This window comes from Typopeltis vanoorti, chromosome 21 (assembly GCF_054136105.1).
Source record: "Typopeltis vanoorti isolate ZY-2024b chromosome 21, IOZ_Tvanoo_1.0, whole genome shotgun sequence".
In the NCBI taxonomy this organism is placed as follows: domain Eukaryota; kingdom Metazoa; phylum Arthropoda; class Arachnida; order Uropygi; family Thelyphonidae; genus Typopeltis; species Typopeltis vanoorti.
In genome coordinates, this window is record NC_143569.1 from 15057282 (window position 1) to 15074817 (window position 17536).

At 32.8% G+C, this 17536-nt stretch overlaps 1 protein-coding gene across 4 annotated transcripts in view; it reads right to left on the reverse strand.

Moving 5' to 3' along the window:
• Nucleotides 1-580: 580 nt before the first annotated feature.
• The window catches only part of LOC150094641 (tudor domain-containing protein 7-like), a 624604-nt gene continuing 607648 nt past the window's right edge, over nucleotides 581-17536 (reverse strand). For all 4 annotated transcript variants that reach the window (XM_090410991.1, XM_090410989.1, XM_090410990.1 and 1 more), the window contains exons 25-26: nucleotides 8654-8771; nucleotides 581-3042 (exon numbers count right to left, since the gene is read on the reverse strand). In XM_090410991.1, coding sequence (XP_090267117.1) covers nucleotides 2807-3042; nucleotides 8654-8771 — 354 coding nt within the window. In that variant the 3' untranslated portion in view covers nucleotides 581-2806. The remainder of the gene's footprint in view (nucleotides 3043-8653; nucleotides 8772-17536) is intronic.

A 17536-nucleotide genomic window follows, 5' to 3' on the forward strand; every position in this document is an offset into this window, starting at 1 on the left:
ATCAAAGCCTGGAGACCATGGATGCAAGAGTTCTGAGAAAGATTAGGAGAGTGAACAGATGGCATCAATGGCAATATCAGATTAAAAGTGAGAATATTAGGAAAGACTTGACATTGTTAGCAGAGTTAATCTCAAGCCAGTATGGGAGAGGGAAGGTCAGCAAAACAAGTATTCTTTTCTAGGATGACAGGAAAACCAAGATCTAGGTGGACTGATATATACAGTTAAAAGTGTTTTAGAAGACAGAAATAGATTGATACATAATAGATTACTTTCAAGGAACACTGTTAATAGGAAGTTAATAATGAAAAAATTTTTCACACATGAAAAAGTTTCATTACTGACATATACGTTTAAGGGGGTGTACTATCATAATATTCTGTACACTCCTTAAGAGTATATATCAGGAATTTCATGATAATCAAATAAAAAAATATGAAGTGCATGTTTATTTCCATTAAACAATAATATGAATGAGAGACTGAGATGGGACATTGCCAGGCAGAAATGTTATAGTACCACAATTAAAATATACTGAATTATGTAAGTTGTATTATAAGAAGTAGACATACAAAAAAACTCAATTTCTTATAATTTTTATTTACAGGAAGTCATAAAATGTCAAAGACAAAAGGAAACCATATTATTCAGTACTGCCAATAAACGAAAAAAGGAAGTTTTGATCTTTATAACTTACACAAAAAAATAAAATAACATGGATTCTCATTAAGAACAAGCACAGAATACAAATTATTTTTTTAAAAACACATTATGACATATCACTGAAAGTAAGATTTTCATGAACTCTACAGTTTTTATATTTCATATTTACATTTCTAAAGTGAAATCAATTTCACTGTTTCATTTCAGATTCATAAGTTCTGTAATATATTAAGTAGTTGTGTAGGATACAACGAGCACTCCACAAATCACATTCAATTACCACCTCTTTTTCACATATTCTTACCAATACAAACAATATTTCGGAAATTATATATTTTTTTTCTTTATTTTTTATTTACAATGTGGCAAATTTATAAATTTATGACCAGGAAATATAACTGCAATTATAAGTAAAAGGAATGATCAAAACTTTGAAAACAGAATTAGAAAGTTTTATGTTACCTGTCTTAAATGGAGAATGTCCCCCACCTTCCCACATGAAGGACATTTTGTAATTTAAAATAAAAATACATCGAAGATAGATTTAAAAAATCTTCTACATAGCTGGGCACTGCCAAATATGATAGAAATATCAATTTAAAGTAACATTTTAACTACACATCAAAAATAAGGCCAACAAAACAAAGTTTTCACTGGAAAGAAAACATTAAATAATGAGGTCTAATATTTGAATTCAAATAAACCAACTTGTGTGTCATAAATGATAAACTATAATGAAATATCTTCTCTGTTATGAGTAAAAGTTTATTTCTGTCAGTAACTAGTAGTTGAAAATGGAACAACAAGTGGTGCATGCTCAGAAGTATCAAGGAGCATGAAAATATCTATGAATAACAATTGATATTTGAACAAAATGATTGGAAATTTTTCTTTGCAAATTAATTTTCAGAAATAAAGCACTTTAAGTTAGCTAATCATATAGAAAAAAGTTTAGCATTATGAGGCTGAAACTCATTCACTGAAATTCCTTGCAGGGCCACTTATAAACATTCATGTCCCAAGTGCGAGTAACATTTTCTTGAAGGTCACATTCATTAATATACATGGGCTTAGGATAGTTAACTTGATTTAAGAAAAATGTAAGGAACAGTTGTCGCATTCTTAACCAACATTAAATCAAATGGGAGAACTAATGTAAACAGGCAACACAAATGGAATGTTTAGAGCAATGGTGATATCATTTATCAAGGGGAGAGAAATGTGGAAAATATATTCAACACCCTGAATACACAGCAAATAAATTATTACACTTTTATTTTAACATCTCAGTAACAATAAAAATTTCAGTTTAATAACTCAAAACATAATCTGAAAATTTTCTGTTGCAATTTGATTATCACATTCTAAAGAATGAACTTCAAGAGGGGGCAAATTTACAGGCTGTTAAAGAAACACTCTGCTTTCAAAGCTATATATCATGATGTATGAATATTGAAATGGAAGATCATTAGTCAAACACAGGCCACATTGTAACATAACAGCCTTCTCAGTGAAATTAAAGCAACACGATACCTTGATGTTTATGTAACTAATGCAAACTTCCATTTCCACTAAATGATCTCTTGATGTACTTCATAATACTTAGAGTAATGCCAAGTATTTCCAAATAACATACCAATGAATCTTATCCCTCTGTAAGAGGTCAACAGAAAACAAAACACTACCAACAAACACCTGTTCAAGTAGCAAACTCAGAATTTTAAATTATTCTAGAAAGTTTTGCAAGAACATGGTCCACTCTCATAGTAGTGAACTCGAGGGACTGAAGGAAAGTCATTATAGCAGAAGGTTTTCTAAAGGGAATTTTCTTTAGGATGATGCTATTCAAGTAGTGTTTTTATAGTGAGGAAGCTTGCTATAATGATAATTGACTGGTGAATTAAAATGGAAAAACTAGCACAAGAAATAAAACATTTAATATACTGAAGTTTTTTTCATTCTTTTTTGTGGAGAAAAATATTTCGCATGAAAATGTGATCTTATTTTTATTATTTTTGTCAAAATATTTACAGTGAATAAAAATAACCTATGTATATTTCATATCCCAATTTGGTGAGAAAACAATTTCTGTATATTGGGACTATTTAAATTAAAAAACTATTAAAATTATCTTAATAGAAAGTCAGTAACTAGGATCATATACTGCCATTCCATGATCCACAAGCAGACGATCAATAAAAATATCTTTTCCTGGTGTTGTTGTATCGATAAGTGATAGCACTAATTCTTGACACCCTAACTCAGCTAATGGTCCTGGTCGTTTTTCTTTAATGAAAGAGACAAATTGTTTTTCTAAGACTAACTCTTTAAACCTGAGACATTCAATTGGCGTCCAATCTCCATATGCAGGCTTTATCCCTATAACAAAAAAATTGACATAAACTAAAGCTATTCTGATATTAGGAAGAAGGAAAGCTGAAGTGAACTTCACATTCACTAAATCATTATGTCTGAAACAATGGTTTATACATTAAAATAATGTGGAATAGAGATCCTCTTCAGATACATGCCATACTGGAAACACTATACAGGTATCCCTTGCTTATCGTGGAATTTGATTAATACAACAAAATTAATTGTGACAATCCCTTTATATACGCAGCAAGAGTTTTAATTAAAGAATCTTTCTTTAAATTTACCATGCAAAAACATGCAAGCTGAGAGAAAGAAAGTCATGAGCATGATGATGTCATTCCATCCATTAAGCATTAAGAGTGGGTGTATTATAAGCTCCAGTTGTTCTGCTATATTTACAAATGTTCTTTGTAAATTTTACAGCCCATTAATCATGTCGAAGAATAAGAGCAATCCTACAACTGGGTCATTAAGTGAAAAAAAAAAAAAGAGGACGAAAGTTAGCTTAGAAACAAAATTTGATATAATTAAAAGATTTAAACGTGGTGAAAGTAAGATTGCAAGCAAGGTGAAGTACATCTGCAATTTGGTTGGAATCAAAAGAGAATTCCAATTAGTGCCTATAATATCATGGCCAAAGCTCTAAGCCGTTTTCAAGACTAAAAAGAAGGAAATTCAAAATTCACAGCTAACAAAGGCTGCTAAGCTGTGAATTATTCAAATCCTCTATCTGCTTGAAAAATTTGAGGTTCCAAAGGAGATAACAATCAAAGAACTGGTTGGAATATTTTGCAGTTTAGAATCATGTAAGCAGCAAGTAATGGATATGGATCCAGATGTTAATCAAAGAATGCTTGTTTGCCAAGGTCTAGAGAGTCATTTTGCTTGTTATCGTAGAATTTATGCTGATAAAAAAAAAACAAACTGTTCAAAAAACTCGATAACTTTTTTGATAAAAAATTGCAGTAACTAATGTAGGTACAAACATTTATTAAAGATTTACTTTGCATTCATTTTTTATCTTTCCTAAAAGAGTACCATATAAAACGAATTATTAATATAGTAATGATCATGGACGAATTGTAATTTTTACCATTGATTATTATATTTGATTAACGCAATTTTGATATACGCGGTAACATCGAGGGATTAATTATTTGCGTTAATGAAGGGATACCTGTACGGGAAAAATTATATACACACCAGCATTTTTCTTGAATACTTCACTCTTACTAATAAATCATATAGCAGAGTAGGGTATAAAAGCAAGGAAATACATGCTAAATTAATATTAATTTATATAATATTGGAAATAGAATCTCGTTTAGAGCTGAGTTCAAGCATGGTATTATCGTGTTGGAAGTCAGTTAACAGGCTGCCATAGTACTTATCTATCAGTTCATATGCATGCTGCATTAGAAGAGACTAGCTATAGTTAATGTTGTTAAAAGATGCAACGTAATGGGGAAAAGAAATAGTCAAGTAGGTCACAGACTAACAGAGACTAACTAACAGAAAGGATTAGGATTTTACTGAAAAAGGTTACACTCCTCTCACTGCATGTAGTGAATTCTCTCAACTAGGAGTTCAAGAACATCTAAAGCTGTGGTGGTTTGGACCACCAGAGCTTTAGATGTTCCAGAAATTATGCATCGAACTCCATAGTCTTGGCTTCCATGGAAGGGTTATACATAGGCTGACCATATTTGCTTGAGACAAAAATGGGATGGGGTTATGTAATTCATGAAAAAGTATGATGAAAAAAAAGTTTTATTACATAAACACATTATTTTCACCAAGTTTTTTGCAAACCCCAAAATCTGCACATTAATTTTGATTTGAACATCACAATTTGGCAAAAAAGTACCAATGATTGGAAAAAGTTTGATGTCTTGTTTGTTTGATGCATCTGAACTGACAATAATGCTTTTTTTATTTATTCAAATCCTCTACTGCTTTTCCCAATATGTATGGTGGTAAAATGTTGGTAATTCTTGCTTCTGATTTGGTACATGCTGAAGAAAATTTTGGTTCATAAATTTTATTTATCAATGTCGACAAGCAAGGAGTGTGTAGCTCAGTAGAAGTGGCGTTTGCACTCTACGCTTGACCGCACGAAGAAAGACTTATAAGTTTGATTCTAGTCACTGACTGGAGGAACATTTTCTAAGCCTTTTTTCAATGGGTTCCTGAGTTAGTCAATCTCTGGGCATGGGCAAGTGGATTTTTTCTCCTGGAAACTCAGGTTTTTCATCCTGTAAATTCAAGAAAATCTGCCGTCGAACCCACAGTATTTTTAGACATTAAAAATGTTGTATTAGGGTTAGGGACAACGAGATGGCAGCATTTATTAGCCATCTTCTTCACTGTGTGCCGATTGATTAGTGATAGCTTTGGGCCAGCTATCTCTGATTGGTTACCAGTAAAAACTGAACTGCCCACTCAAGTCTCCAAAAGTTAGATAGGGCTTAAACAGTCTGACCATATTTCCTTCAGACAAAAATGGGACATTGGGATGGAAGTTATGTAATATTCTGTATTCATGAAAAAGTAAGACGATAAACAACAGTTTTATTACATAAACATATTGAGCTTACCATTATTATTCTTTAGTGACAGAACCCATACAAAAATTTAGGTAGACATAGAAAAGGACACCTGTATTTAACCACAATCATACCATGAATATTTCTCCAATGAAGTGATCTTACACAGCAAATTTCGGTCTTTCAACACCTTATCATATATCATAAAACTTCTCACACTTCATGACACAATTTTGTCTTACAACTAACATAGCCGGTACACAATAAATAACGGAAAAAACTCGCGTAGAAAGATTATTTATTAGTATAATTTTCGCCTGTGTGTCACAGGCATCTTCAGTACATTAAGCTCAAAATTAAACACTAACTGACAATTCCAAAAAGTGCCACCTAAGTAGCTGGTGTAAGATAACTAAAAAGGTCAGTAACTTTCCTAAAAAAAAAAAAAATTAATACAATAAAAAGTTAGGAAAGATTAGCTGATTTGTAAAGTACTATCTCCCATAAAGGGGATAGACGTAAGCCGTCGGATCTGTTTAAGTTAGGAGAATGAAGTAGAGTTTCACATGTTTCTTTATAAAGGCGTTCCATGAGAAACTGACTCTTGTGAAGAACTCTTGTCTTTCTCCAATGAACTCTGTGTCTAGTGAAGATGGCATGTTCAGAAAGTCCAGACTTTTCAGGTTTAAAGTATTCAATATAAGATTGGTGTTCTTCTAGCCGAATAGAGGCAGATCTTCCTGTTTGTCCGAAATAAGATAATCCACAAGAGCACGGAATCTGGTAGACACTTGGATGATTAAGATGTGGAAGCTTGTCCTTAGGAGAAGTGAGAAAGGTGGAGATTTTCTAAACGGTCGAAAGGCAACAAAAATATTCAGTGGTTTTAAAACTTTTGCTATACGTTCACTGATGCCTTGTACATAAGGGATAGTAATGCACGTTATTTCCTCTGTGTTTGAAGAGGAAGACATATTAAAACTACTCAAAGTTCTTTTAATGAAGCAATTCTTATAACCATTAGATAGAAAGGAAGAAGGTTATTAAGACATTGTAAACGTATTTGATTTTGTAATAAATTCTGGTTATTTTTCCTTTAAAAATAAGTTGTATCAACAAATTGAAGGAACAGCAATGGGTAATCCTCTTTCTCCTGCTATCTCCAATTTCTTTATGGAACATTTTGAACAACGTATCTTTGACAATATTTCTCTCAGACCTACGCATTGGTTCAGATATGTCGATGACATTTTTGCTGTATGGAATGGCTCTTCTGATGAACTTCAACAATTTCTCACTAAGTTAAATGCATTTCATCCTAGGATCAAGTTTACCCTAGAAGTAGAATCAAATAAGCAGTTAGCCTTTTTAGATCTTCTAATTCTTTGCCAACCAGATGGTAACCTACATTTCTCAGTTTATAGAAAGAGGACTCATACAGGCCATTATATCCATGCGGAATCTCATCACCATCCCAGTCAAAAGGCAGGAACTATTAAAACACTGGTTCATCGGGCCCACTCCTTTTGTTCTACAGACGATCTTTTATAGAAAGAACTACAATACATAACTTCTTCCTTTCTATCTAATGGTTATAAGAATTGCTTCATTAAAAGAACTTTGAGTAGTTTTAATGTCTTCCTCTTCAAACACAGAGGAAATAACGCGCATTACTATCCCTTATGTAGAAGGCATCAGTGAACGTATAGCAAAAGTTTTAAAACCACTGAATATTTTTGTTGCCTTTCAACCGTTTAGAAAAATCTCCACCTTTCTCACTTCTCCTAAGGACAAGCTTCCACATCTTAATCATCCAGGTGTCTACCAGATTCCGTGCTCTTGTGGATTATCTTATTTCGGACAAACGGGGAGATCTGCCTCTTTTCGGCTAGAAGAACACCCATCTTATATTGAATACTTTAAACCTGAAAAGTCTGGACTTTCTGAACATGCCATCTTCACTAGACACAGAGTTCATTGGAGAAAGACAAGAGTTCTTCACAAGAGTCAGTTTCTCATGGAACGCCTTTATAAAGAAACATGTGAAACTCTACTTCATTCTCCTAACTTAAACAGATCCGACAGCTTACGTCTATCCCTTTATGGGAGATAGTACTTTACAAATCAGCTAATTTTTCTTAACTTTTTATTGTATTAATTTTTTTTTTTTTTAGGAAAGTTACTGACCTTTTTAGTCATCTTACACCAGCTACTTAGGTGGCACTTTTTGGAATTGTCAGTTAGTGTTTAATTTTGAGCTTAATGTACTGAAGATGCCTGTGACACACAGGCGAAAATTATACTAATAAATAATCTTTCTACGTGAGTTTTTTCCGTTATTTATTGTGTACCGATATGTCTACTCACGGTTTACCTCTTTTAAAACTAACTAACATAGCCCTCATTGTCTCAACACTTAATTTAGATTTCACCTTTGACCACATACTGTTTGTAACAAAAAATATTCTCTCACAGGTGCTGTACTTCGTGGAAGACAAACTCTACAATATCACAAATCTTTTTCACTCATTTCAGAAAAAATCTATACTCATCAGATACAGGTATGTTTTCTTTATTCCATATATCCAAATGTCTCACAATTATAGATTTTACGATGATCCATTGTTCGAATACATGAGTTTCTTCTGTTTCTGTGCATGTGATGAGTTCCTTGTTCAGGCTGTCCTGTATTTCTTTCCATTCAGGTGTCTTCCTTAGTAGCACCCACTTGAACTTCTCAGTGTTTCCTAAACTGCACTTCTACTTGTTGCCATATTCTAAACTGGTTTCATAGAAATTCACAACTACCTCAAAAAATGTAGCTTCATTAATTTCTCCTAAATCTACTAACATTTTCAGTTGTTTTTTGACACCAGTAGTTACAAACACTTTGCTTTTTCTGGACTCTGAAAATCTTATAAACAATTTAATGTTCATGGCTACAGAAGTAGCCATGAACATTCAAAAGAACTTTTCAGACCACCCATATACTTACTGAAATGGTTCAATAAATGATGAGCACAGAGTTAATTATTATCTATCAATGAAATTGCATGATTATGGTTTACCTGCTAGTGATGCTCGAATTGCTTGAAAAGGTAAAGATCGAAAGTTTTGCCAAAGAGGTTGGATTTTATTGAGACTCATCAGTGCATAATCTCCAAAATCAACAAAGTACACAGATACCTAAAAGAAAAAAAAAAAAAAATTAAATAAAATACTTCATCAGTATAATATTTATGCATACAATCAGTGTAAGTAAGTTTAATAAAATGACTGAGACTTTCATCTCAGAGTATTCCAATATTGAAATAAATTACTTACAGAATTTCAGCTCAACCAGAACTTTAATATCTTATGTTCAACTTTTATTGACTTACAAGAAATAAAACTATTTTTACAAATATATTAAACACAGGATATACAAAAACTACATACTGCTGAATGTAAACATACCTGGCAAAATATATTTTTAGATGCAATTTTTTTGTTTTTATAAAGTTTATATACTAAAGAATATATTCTGTAATTTTCGTACTCAAAAACTTCCTACATTTTGAGTTATCTTATCATATTTATCATTTAAATGCTCATTAAACATGCAAAAACTTTAAATTATTATAACTTTGATTGTAATTGTCAGAATTAAAAAATTTTAAAAGTAAATTATGCAGATATAAAAGCTCTATAACATCAGTTTCATGAGTAAAATCGACTGTGAGAAGAAATTTTATTGGTTCTTGCTGCCATTGCTATATTGTAAGCTACTGTGAAATAAGTCAATCGGAGCAAAGATTACAAAACAGGAACCAATATGGCTGCCACTAACTCGCGTGTTTAAATGTGTTTTCAAAGCTTTGTCTAAGATTTATTATAAAAATTAAGTTTTAATATAACATTTAAAAACATAAATATATATATATATATATATATATATATATGCCTAAAATAAGAAAAGAAATAACAATATATGATGCACTGATAACTTTTAATGGTGGTGATCTAGGAAGATTACCAGTATTTGAAAGATAGGGACTGAAAATAGGTGAACAATGTTTACAAACATTTCAGATATTTGGTAAACAGATGCTTAAGAGCAAAAAAAGCTGCCTCAGAATAAGAAAAAAAAATTAAAAAGAAAGCAAAAATCTATGAATATGTTATTTAAAACACCTGTTAATAACACATATATTGCTGGTGGCTTTTAAATATTCATAGAATAATAATAATAAAGTATAGTTATAAACTTTATATTGATTTTTGTCTGGTTTTTAAATTTTAACACATTGCAGTTGGTTTTGGCAAGATATCTTAAAAACCATTAGTCCTAGAATATTCATTTTTTTTTCTAACACAGCTTAATATATCCAGAATATATTGAAGTAAAATTATAATCACTGATATGTATTTTCATTTTAAAAGTTTATTTTTCAAACATGCAAAATTTGTGTAATAATTATATGGACAAATTAAATTCCATAGCTTTAAAGGAACTGATATTTGCTCAATAATTTTACTTTAGATTGTTTAATAGACATGATAGAATATGTGTAGCAAATTTGAACTAAAAAAAAAGTGATGCAAAAAATTCATGATTTTTTTTTAATTAATTTTTTAAACATTTTTTCCAAGAAAGTTATTATTGACATTGCTCCCTAACAAAAACAATAAATAACATGACTGTTATTTGATTAATAATTTTTTTCCAATTCCATGGTACACTCTATCCTTAAGAGGATTGTAGCTGATGAACAGTCTGCTTCCACGCCTCTCTCTTCTCTTAAGTAAGAATCTCTCTTACTTAAAACTCTTGCCCGTCCAATCTTTGATGTTGTCTTTCCATTGCAGTCAGGGTCTTCCTCTCCTTCCTATTTTCATTCTCTTTTCATTTTGAATCTTTTAAGAACCTCTTCGTTTCTCACTTTTTCAGTCCAGCTGATACGATCCATTTTTCTCAGGCACCACATTTCAAATGCATTCAGTCGGTCACTCATCTCCTTATTGATCGTCCAGGACTCACATCCATGTCCCAATGCTCCAGATCATTGTCTTGAGGATTCTTACTTTCAACTGTTTGTTCAGATTTCTATTTCCTAATACGTGGTATATCTGGAAAAATGCTGCTTTTGCTTTTTTAATTCTGTTCTTAATTTCACAATTAGATCTATTGTCTTCTGTTATCCAACTCCCAAGGTATTCAAAACTTTTTTACATTTTCTATTCTTTGTCCATTCAAAGTGATTTCCATCTCCTGTCATTTCCTTTCTTGAAATCTTCATCATTTTTGTCTTCTGAATTTTTATTTTCATTTTTATCTCTCATTTCCAACCCTGTTCAGTCTATTCAAAATTCTTTGCAAGCCTTCCTCTGTTTCACTTATAAGTACATTGTCATCTGCATATCTTATATTATTTATCAGATGTCCATTTATTTTTATTCCATCCATCAGATCTTCCCAGGCCTCCCTCATCATCCATTCACTATAGAGATTAAAAAGGAGTGGAGATATCCCACACCCTTTCTTATGGGGATCCTCTCCTTCAAATCTGACCCTGGCTTCTTGAGTATGGACAAGGATATTTCAAATGGTGTTTAGATCACTCAGGGTAGAGGTTCATAAGTATTTGTGGGTGGGGCCTATGGTAATAATGTGAGTACCTACAGCTGTTATCCATGGTAACATGCTCTAGGTTTGCCACCATTCATGTGAAGAATCTGGATAATATATATCACAGGGTGTGAAGAAACTATGTGAATTTACTTCTTTTTTTTCAATGTGATTGGAACAATGACCAACGTTCATTATAATAGATTTATGGACATAGCTACATTTTCTGTTAAATAACAAAGCAAAATTAAACTACATTTTTTATCTTTATATCATCATCAGAAGCGTGTATATATATAACTGTATACATAAAAATAACTTTTGTACAGTGGTGGCACTTGACTTGCCAAGTCTGCATCTACTGTGGTGAAAAAAATAAATTACATAAGATTAATCTAAAAATTAATCTGAATAATAATTCAGAAATTATCTTGTAATTATTATTTCAATTCTAATATTACTGCAACACTTAAAGAATGCTTAAAATTCTGTCCCACAATGAATAAGTCCCTTTGGGTTATTATCAATCACTTGAAGTCCTGTTAATAACTGAAATGTCTCAGGAATTATTAAATTATTACCATATTTTCCAGTGTATAAGACACACTTTTTTACCTTAAAAACTCATCTTAAAAATGGGGTGCGTCTTATATAATGAAGGTAAAGATTGTTTCCTCTTTTCAAAGTCATATGCACTCCCTTTTATGTTCCAAGATCAAGAGAAGAAATTAATGATGATAGAGAAGAGTCAGATGACAGTGATATGGGTTTTACAGGTTTCTGAAAGGTCAGTTTACTATTAAAAATTACCTATTATTTTATCCATTTTTTTTTAAATCATACTTTAAAGTTTAGTAAAGGTTTTTTCCAGAAAATTGTATTAAATTTCTTGGGTGCGTCTTATACACTGGAAAATACGGTACATTATTACACAATCAGAAAGACCTATTTTCCCTTGGTAGATGAATCAAATGTTTTGTGAACCTCTTTTCTGATTTCTGCTATAAATCCAGTTTCACTTATATGGAAGGTTACATGTACATTTAATTTGGAATGCTCTTGGGATGTGAGAGAAGTGCTTAACAAATGCTTTAATTTTAAATGGAGTTTAAAGGTCATTTTGAGAGTATAATTTCATAAGTTTCTACTTTTCTTTTCCCCTTGTTAAACCCTCATGTATAGGGAATAGATACAACAGCCTTACTGTAAATGTTGCTGCTCTGGCATGTTTAAGAATTTTTTTTAAAATCCTTGTATTATTTCCATTTTCTAAAGAGATGGATTTAATAAATTGTATTCCTACTTTGAGATCATCCTCAATTGAGGACATTGTTACAAATCTCTTTTTGAGGTTGTTGATTATCCCTAGTTTCTGTGTTGGGTGGTGATAGGAGTTTGTGAACATAATGGCCAATATGAATGCAATATCTCCTAGAAGAGTTCTTTGACTTCATAGGGTCTTAGGGTAATTATAATAATAATATGCTAAAACGACAGGCAGCCTAAAGAAAGAAAAGTTACAAATGTATCCAAGAACAGTAAGGAGTTTTGTTTTCTGTTTCTATATGAATTGCAAGCATTTGTTTAGATGGCTGATGAATGGGTTAATTTCTTGGTGGTTGAACAAATGGGTCATCTATCTATAAATATCAGGGGCGAATATTCCGAGTGTGTGGTGCTCATCCACGAAATATCAGTATCACTGATATTATATATTAGCATTTATTCCAGTTAAAGACTCCCCTAATTGTTTGTAGACTTCAAGTGATTCCTAAAATTAAACATAATATACTAATGCTTCATTTCCCCCTTCATGAGGTCAATGGAACAATAGTGCATCATGAAGGGGGGGGGGCACTTTTCAAAGCATAAACATTGCATCACATTCGCATTAATAGCCCAGGTGTGCTTTCAAAATACATACAACTTTGAGCCCTTTGAAGAGAGATGTAAAGAGAGTGCAGCATGTCACATTTTTAAACAGCTCAGAAGGTGAATTCGGGTGAGCTCACACTGAAAGTTCACCTAGCACCTAGGTGGCTGTGATTGGCTATTGTCTCAATCCATCCAATTGAAAGTTGTCATTTGTCTTTGTCATGAGTTGCTGTTTTTGTTTTCTGAGTTTCATCTGTTTCGCGTGTGTGAAGTGTGAACGGATGCAAAGAGGGTGCAGCAGGTAGAATTCTTAGTGTTCTAGTATTTTTAAACAGCTCAGAAGGCAAGGCTGGGTGAGCTCACACTGAGAGCTCACCCAGCACCTGTGATTGGTTATTGTGTCAACTAATCCAATTTAACATTGTCATTTGTCATGAATTGCTATTTTTGTTTTCTGTGTTTTGCATGCGTGAAGTGTGAAAGGATGCAGTAGGCAAGTTTTCATATATAATATACACATGGACAAGTTTTTAATATATAATTCTGCATAAATTTATAACTTTTTTGCCCATATTTACAATGGGACACAGCGTTGATGATCTACTGAATATCCCGTTTTCTGCCAGAACTTTTGTGGATTGTATGACTGTACTCGAAGGAGGTAAGCCTTATCCTCCTCTTCCAAATTTACAGAGCATGCAGAAACTGAGATGCAAAACTGAGTACATCAGATACTTTTCTATTTCACAATACAGTAGAGTAGAATGGTTAACTGGATTCCAAGTGCATTTGGAATAAGAATGGATATTTTGACCTTAATCATTTAACAGCAGTAGTGCAAAAACATGAGTGCTCCCAATCACATGTTCAATCATTTTTAAATCTTAAGATGTTTAGAAAACAAAGAATTGACATTCTCCTTGACAAAGAAAAATTGAAGTTACTCATCATAATGAACAGGTAAAGAAAGATTGAGACATTTTAAAAAGATTAATTGATGTTGTATGCTATTTGGTTAAGCAAAAGCTTCCTTTGAGAGGAAGATGATGAGTCTGAAGATTCAGCTAACTGAGGAAATTATATAGAATATTTAAATATGCTCCGTGAGTATGATCCTCTTTTAGACATTTAAAAACTTTTAGCTTTAGCTATTGTTCATTTGACCTTTATGATTTCCATATTTAAAATTATATTAACACATCTCGTTTGCACCTGGGTATCTGTCCTTCTCTTATTCCCTGGAGTCTACTAGCTTTTAGTGTATGTATGCGGCTTCCACATTGAGTGGTCGCATTTTCACAAAGCTTTAGTTCCATCCAAACACTTCAACGCAATTAGCATTTAAGTGCCTGCATGATATCGAATATTTGAAATGCAATTCAAACTGATTTCAAGTTATATATACAGGGTGTTCGGGATAAATTTGACAGTTTCGTAAGGAAAAAGAAAATCTTCTTTGTATCTATTAAATTTAATGAATTGACAAAAAAACATTACAGGCAGAGTTAATTACAATACTATCAACAAGATTTACTCAAAATAACCACCATTAGCATCGATCACAGCTTCAATTCTGCTTCGGAACCTCGAACAAGCTGATGCTACAGTCTCCCTGGGAAGGGCCGCAAAAACTGTTTTAATTTTATCCATTAACTGGGCTTTTGTATTACTGGAAGTGCGATTGGTGTCTTTTTCAACTGCGCCCCATACAAAATAATCCATGGGGTTAAGGTCTGGGGAGTTTGGAGGCCAAACATTTGGACTGGTGAAGTCGTAGAAATTTTCAGACAACCATTTTTGACTTTTCCCAGAGGTGTGGCAAGGGGCCGAATCCTGCTGCCATACATACGGCCTACCATTGGCTACCCTTGTTATCCAGGGCTTGACTACAGTTAGCAACTCCACGAACAAAGCCCGAATTCCAATGCCAGGGTTCTTCAACACCTGTTCCTGCAGATTTGCGAGGAATTCTGCTGTACGAACGCAATCAGATCGTCTGCTAGGGATCTTTCTTCTTGCTACATCCTCGTAGTCACCATTGCAAGTCTCTAGTTCATGCCTGATTGTTTTTACTGTATTCAGGGAGCATTGGGCAGCAGTCGTAATATCCTTATTTTGATGGCGGGCACGAATCATCATGATACAAGTTATTCTCTTCCATGATTCAGGTGGGTTCCAGCTATCCATCCTTTCTGACATCTTGTATATGAATGAAGAAGGGTCCAAACTTTTAAATGAAGAGAAGTGTGTGTTAATACATGTAACTTACGGAAAAATATAATTAATTATAAATATGTCAAATTTATCCCGAACACCCTGTATATATATATATTCATTTTGCTTTTTATAAACTGAATGCGTTCTGTATCCACTGGCTGCATTACAAACAGCTACAACATGTTTTTTGGAACTGAAAACATATGCAACAGTTTAGGACAAATGTGTTTAATTAGTTCACACGCATGCAGCATAGTCTGCGGGAACAGAGTGTTTTTCCATTAAGTGTGTTGTTTGAGTTGTCTTACACTAATTGTTCCTAAATATATTACACAAATGTTAAAAATCTGTTTACTGCACATTTAGTGATAAAGCTAATCGTTTCTCTTGCTTGTGCAGTATAACATCTGTTGACGTTGGAAAGAGTTTTTAATGGTATAGAGACATTTTTATTCTAGTCTTCGGAAACAATAGACACTAAAAATTATCTATTCCTGAATAAAAATGAATACTTCTGTGTATTATAAGAAACTGTAGATCTGCAATAAAATATCAGCATATGTGAGATATCTTCTATTACTGATAAGACAGAAGAGCGGCTGACACTAAATAAAAAAAAAAAAAAAAAAGGTAATGAATGTAGGATTCCTAAAAGTGTAGATAATTATGATAATGATCAGATGTTATGTATCCTATTTTGCATAAAATGTATACTGAGTCTCATCAGTAAACGAAAAAAAATTCTTATAAAATGGAGCGAAATATACACAAATCAGAGAAATACACATAACATGCGCAATAATTTTACGAGATGATTTGCTGCTCCATCAAACCATATTTATTCCTGCCATACTCCCCGACTCCTCGTAAGTTTTTTTTTTTTTTTTTTTTAAATTATGCCATCATAAATTCACATAGTCATGTCTAGACTTATAGGATCATGCTATTCGCTCTATCTAGTAACTTATAGGACACACTTATTCTTTCCTTTCATTTCCCATTCTCACACGTCTCATAAATGATGGTACACATATTTTCACTTTGGAGTATTTCAAATATACAAATCGAATAATGCATTCTCCTTCATTGTTATTTTCTAATAAATCCTAAAACAAACAGTTTGTCCCCCCCCCGCCTTGTATGCAGATTTGGTTACAATTAATAGATAAATTTAAGTATTCAAAGTTATCCTACAATTAATTGCGTTGGATCAATTAAGATGAGTGCTGATACACTATGCACTCTCAAAACTTCCATACATCGATAAAAATGCAATCATACGGTCAAATTAACATGAATTTTGTAGCGTAGGTTGCATAAAATTGAACTAGTATTATTAGTGTGGGGGATATTTTGCCTAACCTTAATTACAAATTCATTATTATTAGACCTTAGAGTAGTAACCGGCAGAGGAAACATGGTGGTGGCAGCTTTCTCATTCCATGACTTTAACTTAGCCTTCAGTCATTTTGTTAAGTGTGAGGTGTGCTACATGTATTCTTTGTGGATGTTTAGGGTGGATGGAAGAAGGGCGTGTGCGAAGTGTGACCTGAATGAGGAGTTGATGAATGCCAATATGACATTGATGACAGAAAGTGTTAGTAGCGAGACTGTTGCGTGAAAAATGAGTGCACGTTTGAAAGAGAAGAAGGCTGTGAAAGAGAGGAAAATATTTTAAAAAATCGATAAAAAAGAAAAGGAGCGATTTGAAAACCGTAATGGATGGTAAAAAGGACGAAAGTGAGGTGAGAGGGTGGAAGGAAATGAAATTCAGAGAACGAATGAAACTGGAAATAGTGCGACGCAAGAATCGAGAGTGGAAAAAATCGAAAGAATAAATAATAGTGAAAGTTGGACGCCTGACCGAAAGTACAGAAACTCAAAAGGATGAATGAGAATGAAAGTGAGAACAGGAGGTCGAGAGTTAGAAAATTAGAAAGATTGAATGGTAGAGAGAATGTGATGTGAGATTTGGAAGTTGAATTGGATTGGATGAGGCAAGAGATGAAATGGATACAGAATGAAATTAAGAAAATTCGGGTAAAAACGACTAAAACAAATCATGATGGAATGAAAGAGTTAATGAAAAACAAGCGAGTGGTGTTGTATGGCGACTCCATTATTAAAGGTGTGCTGGATGATAGGATGCACAAGGTATGTTTTCCAGGCAGTAAAATGAGTAGAGTGATTGAGGCAATGGATATGAGGAGGGAGCGAGCAAAGGAGTTGATGGTTTTAATAGGTATGAATA